This window comes from Protobothrops mucrosquamatus, unplaced genomic scaffold (genome assembly GCF_001527695.2).
Source record: "Protobothrops mucrosquamatus isolate PMUCROS unplaced genomic scaffold, P.Mucros_1.0 scaffold202, whole genome shotgun sequence".
In the NCBI taxonomy this organism is placed as follows: Eukaryota; Metazoa; Chordata; class Lepidosauria; order Squamata; family Viperidae; genus Protobothrops; species Protobothrops mucrosquamatus.
In genome coordinates, this window is record NW_015386557.1 from 411462 (window position 1) to 420579 (window position 9118).

Consider the following 9118-nt stretch of genomic DNA (forward strand, 5'->3'; position numbering starts at 1 on the left):
AATATGAGCCTTATTTTTGAGTCCAAAACTCCAAATTTCAACCTCCCATTATGCAAGCTCTGTCCAACATGCACCCACAGCGTGAACAGGACGTACATGAATTCATGACTAAGTAAGCTATGGATAGAGACAGAACACCCTTCCCAGAAGTTATACAATTTTTTTTTTTGTAATTTCAGCAAATTTCTGTGTAAAACATTCTGCTCTGAAGAATTTTGCTAAGTTGGAATGCAAAACTTTTAAAGGTATTGCTGGAAACTGATTTTTCTCTTCCGAAATGAAGATTAATTTAGTGCTGGTTCAAACAAACATTAGATCAAATTCCATTTCTCGCTGTTTGTATCTTCAATACATATATTTAAGCACAAATAAGTTTTTACTATAGATTAAGGGTTGCTCTTTCACTATATTTCTCGTACATGCTGATGTTATCTTTGAGGTTTTTAGCTAAATTACTGTAACAGTTTCACAAAATTACCAAGGAATTCCATTGAAACGGGCAACTGAGGCTTGCATAACTGCATCCATCTCTGTTTCAAAACTAAGATAAAAAAGGAAACTTATTGCAAACTCCTTTCATTAGCAGTGTCATTCTGAATTTGAACAGACTTATTTTGAGTTCAAACCAGATTGCTTCAAACATAACTAGGGGTGTTCCAAATATTTCAAAAATATTCCCAGCCCCTCCCCCCAAAGTATTTAATTTTGAAATTCAAAAATATTGGAGATCTCCCTCCCTCCCCACTTTTGCGGTCAATAGGCCATGAGGTGTTGCAAACTCAGCACCACTGGATTTGTACCTCCAACCACACCAGAAGGCTGCCAATAAGATCAGGATGAGCTGTTTTGAACCTGAAACAAAGTGGCATTTCAAGTGCAAAGCATTTTGCACATTTAGTTGTAAGTATAATCTGTTCTATTTAAGTGTGCACACATTTCAACAATATAAACTTGCAATAAATGTCAATGCTGGAAAGTTTTTAGTATTACATCTTTACAAATTCAAATATTTATCGGTTCCCACAGTTTAGTGAGCCAGATAATTAGTTTCGTTATTAATGTCTTGCAGAGCAAAAATAAGAACATATCTAATGAACAACATCATCATCATCGTCATGTTAAGACAGAAACAGGAACACTGACTGGGCAAGATCAGGCTCTCTGCATCTCTTTCTAAGTTACAAATCCAGCCATTGTATTATGCCACTTTATTCCGTAGTTGTACCATCACCTTTTTTGCTTGTCTGCCGTTGACAAATAGTTTGCATTTAATCACTTCCCTACAAATACACCTGGGACTTACTTAGGGAAGTATCATAAGACTTTTTTTTCCCTTTACAAGGTAAAATTTAAGATATTTCACCTCCGAGTGATTTTTTTTCTGTTTCCAGGAAGCTGACAAACTAGGGAAACAAAAGAAATAAAACAAGAGAAATCCTTATGTGGGCTAAGAAATTCTTTCTAAATTAGATGTGAAATGAGTAGGGTAGTTACTGCAATGCTACATTATCATGGGTTTCCACATTGAAGACCTTAAGTTACAGTGGGGGAGGGGGGGAACTGTTTTCCACAGAAGAACATAACAGTGAGCATTCCTAGCAGCTACCCTCAAAGCCTATTTTTCACTTCAGTACAACTAACATTTTATTTTCCTCACAGCCAAAAGCTGTAAAATCTTAATTCTGACAAAACCTAAGTTTACTCTTCCAATTTCTACTCAGGAGCTTTCCAAGGTAGCCACTGGTTGCTTCTAAAAACAAGATTTCAGATTTTTTTTTTAAAAAAACCAAAACACAACAATTTTAGTCTGATTCACCAAAATCTTTCTACCATTTCTCTGAAATACATTATATAGTGTTTCCACTTTTCTTCACCTAAATTAATTCCCATTGTGATATTGCATCATTTTTAAACTGAAAGTTTTACTTCAAGGCTGTCTATATTCAAGGACAGACGATGACTCAGGCAGAAAGTTTAGTTTTAATGTACATATTAAAAGACATATACACACGCACACACACACACAAAATGGTCAGTCTTTCTTTGACAAATGGGCTAGGGGAAATCACTGTAGGGCAACCGGAAGGGGTAGAGTGGACTGTATCGTGAGTCATGCCACAAGAGTTTCTTTTCCAAGAAGGAGATGGTTTCCAAGGTGAGCACCAGGGTTTCATGCTTCAGCATGCTGTGCACATTAAGACCTAGAGATGAAAACAGTTATTTGTCTCCACAGATGAAAAACAGGAAAGAAGCAGTCCTCAGCCCCAGAGTCCCCCAAGGGTTTGTGGACCAGAAATGTTTGGAAACATTGTTGGCACTGGAAGATGCCAGTTACAGAATAGTTTTTAACTGTTTTTATAAAAAATAGTTATATAAAGCTTTTATATTTTATATCTTGTACACCACCCAGAATTGTTTTATGAGGGAGATGAGTGGTTTCTAAATGAGGGAGGGAGGTAGCCTCAGTGAGGCCCTCAACAAAACATAAGGACGAGCAAATGATTACACATGCCTGCTCTTAACGCACTACAAAGACAGGCAGCAAGTAACTCATTCTTCCCGTGTACTGACAAGCCTGACTACTAGAAGTGCTTTTAGGATACTGGCCACAGGAAGGATCAAACCCAAGTTCAAGCACCTTGTAAGATAAGGGCGAAGGTTTGTTCTCTGAGCTTGTGGGTTGGTTTCCAAACCGTTTCATTACCAGGCTAGGTAACATCTTCAGGGCTTTTGTCAGTTCTATTTATAAGGGCTTCAGGTGTGGGACTGTCAAGTGAGGGTCTTGTGATGAGTCATCAGAGTCTTGTGATGGGTCCTGTGAACCCCTCAAAATCCACATCAATCACATAGCTAACTGGAGACAACAATAAACCTCAACCAGCCCACACAAGCCCCCCACCACCAGCAGTTCACCTTCCAATGACCCTGACCTGAGGTAACCTCCCCATCACAAGCCCTTATAAACAGAAGATAACACTGACACAGACATCCCCCTAAAAGCCGCTGAAGATGTTACCTAGTCTTGTAATGAAACTTTTGGAAACCAACCCACAAGCTCGGAGAATGACCCTTCACCCTCATCCTACACAAAAGCTACAGATATTCGCCACTATTGCAAACCTCGTAAGATGTTACTTGGCCTCTCATTGCTGGCTTAAAACAACAGAAAAGGACTAGGAGGGAGGGAGGACACAAGGCACTGGCATTTGCTACAGATGTAACCTGCCCTGGATAATGTAATAGAGGAAGTAGCACTTCAGAGGTGAGGCAAAACGTTTGGAGTGGTAGAAGGAGGTGCTGAAAGTTTCTTTTATTGAAAAAAAATCTTCTTAATAAATCTTTGGTGCTCTCTCATATACAGAGAGACACTCTTTCTGGCAGCAGCCTCCAAGATTTGCAGTTCATAGTTTCAGGCTGCAGGTGTAAACACCAACAGTTTGCAAAAACTAAGAATCAGGCCTTTTTTCTCAGGAGAGGCCAGCAGCCCTGTCATTCTTTTTAAAAAAGAAGGTTTTATGTAAGATGGGATGTATGTTATCAATCCCTTTTATTTCTTGTTAAATCTATAGAGGGGTAACCTGTAGAACAACCCTGAACAATAAAAGAAGCAGGTCATCCCCAAAAGCAGAAAAGGACAAAAGAGTTTTCAGCATCATTCCTGAGACAGGAATTAGTATGCTAGTTAAGAGATTGAGAAGGGAAAAAACACAGGCCTATATAGCTTGAGCAGACAAGGACTCATCTTTTGAAGACCCCAACTCACCTATTGCCGGCACAACTGTAAAAGTTTTAAGGTCGTTTGTTGCAGACTGGATGTTTTCAGGTATTTCATCTCTGAAAGCCAAGAAGGTAGAATCAGGTATGTTATACAAGCTCAGATCTAGGATCGCCTGAATGCTAACATCTAGCCAGTGCCCTCCATTTGTTGGGTAGAAACCCCCCCCCCCCGACTCCTGCCTCAAATCTCTCCCATCTCTGAGCAGTGGGTCAAAAATGAATGGCACATTTCCTTAGCAAAAGAATCCAAGCTTCCTTATGATCGTTTTAAAAGCCTCAGCAAGATATCAGGGTTCTAGAAGAGGGACTAGCAACGGCAGCCAACTTTTAGACCAGAGGTAGTCAACCTTGGCCCTTTTATGACTCGTGGACTTCAACTCCCAGAATTCCTGAGCCAGCTTCTGGGAACTGAAGTCCACAAGTCATAAAAGAGCCAAGGTTGACTATCCCTGCTTTAGAGAAAGGTTCCCAAGGGTTCTCCTGCTCTCCTCCCATCGTACGCCCTGCTTCCTGACGTTCCATTTATTGCCTCTAAGGATGCCCCAATTCTGGAACTTCAGAACAAGGTTGGCGTGCAAACACTCTTATTAGGAAAAAGGGCGATATTTGTTTCAAGGTAGAAAAAGAAATACCAGGCAATTTCATTAATTATACAGCAGGTGCAAGAAGACACCTCCACAGTCAAAAGATGCAGGATTTCTGGCACTCTAAAGGAGTCTTTGTAAAATCAGAAACTTTTACAATGCAACTCTGGGGCGTTTATAACTGGGGGTATTTCAAAACCTGGATTAAATCATAAGGTACATGACTGAAGCAAAAGCCATATGGGGCAGACTGATGTCATGACCTTAAAATATCATATTTGATGTGCTTAGAAAGTAGGCATCCCAAATCAGATCTAGTCCCTGCTCTGCCGCAAACAAGAAATGATTTAATAACAGTCACGAGAATGTTGTACTTAATATAACACGAATGCACCAATCTACAAACTTTTTACTGTGAAAGAAATACATTCATCTGCCAGAAAAGCCCAATGTATTATAACATTTTCTAATATAATTTTAAAGACAGTTTCAGGAATAGGCGTGTTGGGCCTTACAAATACTGTAATCTTTGGGTTACAACGGCCATTGGGGCCATCATTAAGTAATACAGTTGTAAAGCATGATGTTGCATGACTGCGTCCCTTAGGGAAGCAATCCCAGCAGCTGGTGGGTGAGAGCCAAGGACAAGTGGGCACTGCAGAGCATGGGTGGACACCACAAGGTGGCACTATAAGCATGGGGGATTACTGCAGGTGGGCATTATGTAGTGTGAGTGGGCAAATTCCACATGTGCCAGAATACAGGTGGACGGGCAAAAAGGCAGCAGGAGCAGGAATAACTTGCAGGAGCGAGTTGCAACCTCTTGCTAGCTTTCCCATTGACTTCGCTTGTGGGAAGCCAGCAGGGAAGGTCAGAAATGGGGATCACATGGCCACAGGGGGCTGCAACTGTCGTAAGTGGCTACCAAGCTCCCAAATTTGCAACCATGAGACCGTGGGGACACTGAGACGGGTGCAATTTTGAGGACCAAGTGTGAATCACTCTCATTCAATGCCACGGTCACTTTGAACGGCTGCTGAAGGAGTGGTTGTAATCCAAGGAGTATCTGTGCTGTCATCCTTATAGCTCAATGTATTAAATTGCCCCTGTGACTGTCAATTCATGGGAAGACGAATAGCAGTAGACAAACTCCCATTTGAGAGCTTGCAGGGCAACAATAATCTTCTCACTCAGACTCCCACTAGCTAACCTGTGGCTCCCCTGAGATGCAGCTTGAAAACAGATTCACAGGAAAAAAAATTCCATGGCTGAAGAAACCAGTAGTCCTAGATAAAACAAGCTATTTTCCATAGGGTGGCGTGTGTATGTGTATGTGTGCATGCACGCGCGTGCCATCCTTGTTACCTCCCAACCAAAATCAACTCACACATCCACAAACAACACTGATCTTCCCCAATGCCTGTAGCGAGCCAAGTCCGCCAAATACTGAGGATCAAACGTTGGCATCTCTAGAGAGTCCACAATGTGGAGATCACCCTGCAGGTTGGGGGGAAAGAAAAATAAGGACCTCTATATAATCCGGAGACAGGTGAACTATTCCACCAGAAACCCTATTTCTGGAACCATTTGGGAATGAAAGAAAAAGGCTTCAGATTCAGGCTTCAACACTCCTGCCCATTAAAAGCTTCCATATTCCCCCCAGTCAATCAATCAGTTCAGCCAAAATATGGCAACACACTCCTGAGGCGTAAACTAAGCTGCACGCTCCTTCTCCAAAACCCCTTGCTCTCCTTCTTAACTCAAGATTTCTGTGCAAAAGCATGCAGAATATTTGAAATATCCGAAACCTTTGAGAACTTGCATCAATTTAAATGTAGAATGCTTAGAAAATAATTCAGCAAAAATGCTCGAAACCAAGTAGTATATTCTCTACCACTCGTTAACAGAGCCCATCAGTTCTCTTCCTCCTCTGCCCGCCTGACATAGCAGCTGCTTTGAAAGTTGCCTTTTAACTTTAACACGTAGATCCCTTAAGGCAGATGGGAGTGTTTCTCAGGCATACGCAAATGCCCATTTTAATTAATTGCAGTGGACTCATGAGAGGCCCAAAACATTTCTGGACTGTGCAGAGAGCTGGTAAAGGGAGCGTTCAAACCCCCTACTAGTACTCCCTACTAAAGGGAGCATCCATTGGAAAACTAGCTAGGAATCAACCCATAAGCAGACCAGGACAGAACAGGCCTTCGCACTGCAATACGGCTCTCGTACCTGCATCTGCTTGGCTGTCAGCGCCACCTTGAGGCCGAGGACCCGCTGTTTCATGGGAAGCATATAGTAATAGCTGGTGGGGCCACGGGGGCCAAAAGCCCTACCACCTAGAAGGAAAACAAGGAAGAGTCAGAGAAACTCAAAGAGCTGCCTGCCAGAGTGCCACTCTTACACAACTGGGCTGGATGTGAGCAGCAGAACCAAGGGGGCAGGGTGATGTTGGGGTTCAAGAACAGGGCTCAAACTGGAGAAACGCTGGCTCAAGGCCACCCTCAGCCACTGAAACTCACTGGGTACGTGTGGCCAGTCACCTACTCTCTGGCCATGTACTCCACCAGGCTGTTATGAGAAATGAGAGTGCCATGTGATGTTGCCTCCAGGATGCACACTGTACAAAGGTGGTTCTCATTTAACAACCACAAGTTTGAACTGGAAGGTTCTAAGAAAGTAGTACTTTCTCGTATTTATGGCCACTGCGGTGTCCCTGTAGTCACGTGATCCAGGCCCCTGGCTCACAACGACCACACATCACTCCATCCCTTGCAGCCACCCATTTGCAGCCTCCTTTGCCGGCTTCCTACACGCAAAGTCAGCGGGGGAAAGCTTGCAGAAGGTCACAAATGGCAGCTTAACAATATCAAAGGAGTCACTTAATGATGGCAACTGGAAGTGCTAGAATTTCTGTCATTAAGCAGCACAATCATGTGACATCAGGCTTTACGACATCACTTAGTAATAGGAATTCCAGTCCCAATTGCCTTTTTTAAGTGAGGACTATCTGGACTGCCTTGAGCTCTGGAGGAAAGAAAATGACAAACAGACAAAATTAATGGCGGCTTTTATAATGTGCCGAGAAAAATCAGAGGAAACAAATCATTTCACCTTTCTGATCAAAAACCATGAAACGGGTTCAGGTTTCATGGCTTATGTATTTCAGGCGTATGTATTTCTAGTTCTTTAAAACATTTTTAACCAAACAAAGACTCCCCCAGGGGCCTATTTACAAAAGCAAAAAGACACAAACATTCTCATTCCTGTCTGCAGGAAAGCTGTGAAATCAAAAGAAAACTTGCAGAAATGAAAAAAGGCAAGGCAAGAAGCAATGTTTACCTCAAAACAATATGTCTTACAAAACTAGATACAATCTGTTTTGTGTTCCTCTGTGTGGTCTGATGTAATGGCCACATGCCCACCCACTTTATTACAAGAAATGGGAAGAGCTGAGAGCCAGAGATAGAACTTTTCACACACCTCCATGCCATATAGGTGATCGGATACTGCCATGCCGGGCCCTACCCGAGCCCTTCTGCCTCCAGGGTTTCCTACCACCACCATGCATCTCAGCACGTGTCTTGGTCTTGGCATAACTCTGGAAATGAAAAGTAAGATCTGAGACTAAAGCTGGAGCAGGGTGTGTCAGAAAGTTCACCAGAGTGTTCCATGAAGTTCCTGCTTCTCATTTCACTCACTCTCTCATGATTTTACATGGGTTAAACCAAATTTGAACCAGGGACTCCCCATAGCAGCTTCTTCAGATAACTTCAACCTTTTTCTTTTACTCCCAAGTATTAGGAAATGTTTACAATTACGGCAGAATCATCAATCTGACACACAATTTCTGTATCTATACAGAGCAGGGTGACTCTGTTCACCGCCAGGAGTTTAATCCTGACTGGCTCGAGGTGGACTCAGCCTTCCATCCTTCGGAGGTCGATAAAATGAGGACCCAGACTGTTGGGACCAGTATGCTGACTCTATAAACTGCTTAGAGAGGGCTGGTAAAGGACTATGGAGCGGTATATAAGTCTAAGCCCTGTTGCTATAAAAAGGACTTCCTAAGCACGCAATCATTATGGTAGTTGTCCCTTTTAATATTTTGTGCTGCACAATTATGGTATATGCAGTTTTACAGAATAACAACCCTCAAGAACTCCTGCAACTCCTGCAAAAATCAACCAACGATAATGGAATTTCACAAGGTAGAAATGTAGGCGTTACTAAATTATATTCTACAAGACCCGCCACTCTCAGTATCAAAGGCCATTTATGATTTGAGGAAGAAATAATCGTTTTCTGGGATTCCATTTTCTAAGGCTAAGATTCCATTTTCTAAGGTTTTGCTCCAAATGGGAAATCAAGTCACCTCTGCTCCTGCTACTTTTTCACCCATTCATCTGCACTCTGGCACATGTGGCACTTGCCTGTATCCTCATCTTAATGCCCAGAAAATGAACAGGTGTGTGATCTTTATGGCTGCAAAGCAAGCCATAGCTATTGACAGGGACAAGTCAACTAGTTTTCCAGTGCTTGTGGACTGATATTCAATGCTCTTAACTGTAATTGGTTAAGAATGGTGAGAGCCATGGCACATTTGTGCTTTCTTTGGAGTGGGAGAAATATAAGGCTACTTAGATATCCAGCTTTATCCTGGAGGACTGTCTGGGTATGGCAGCACTTTTCTTGCAGAGGTGCCCCTCTAAGCCTATTGCAGACATCTCTCTGAACAGATAACCTCAGGTACAACTTGA

The 9118-nt window shown here is 42.4% G+C and overlaps 1 protein-coding gene across 1 annotated transcript in view; it reads right to left on the minus strand.

The window, feature by feature from the left end:
* Positions 1-1961: 1961 nt before the first annotated feature.
* The window catches only part of MRPL4 (mitochondrial ribosomal protein L4), a 12340-nt gene continuing 5183 nt past the window's right edge, over positions 1962-9118 (minus strand). The window contains 5 exon segments of the mRNA XM_029283728.1: positions 1962-2201; positions 3764-3834; positions 5749-5858; positions 6591-6697; positions 7842-7991. Of these exon segments, the coding sequence (XP_029139561.1) occupies positions 2056-2201; positions 3764-3834; positions 5749-5858; positions 6591-6697; positions 7842-7991 (584 nt within the window). The 3' untranslated portion in view covers positions 1962-2055.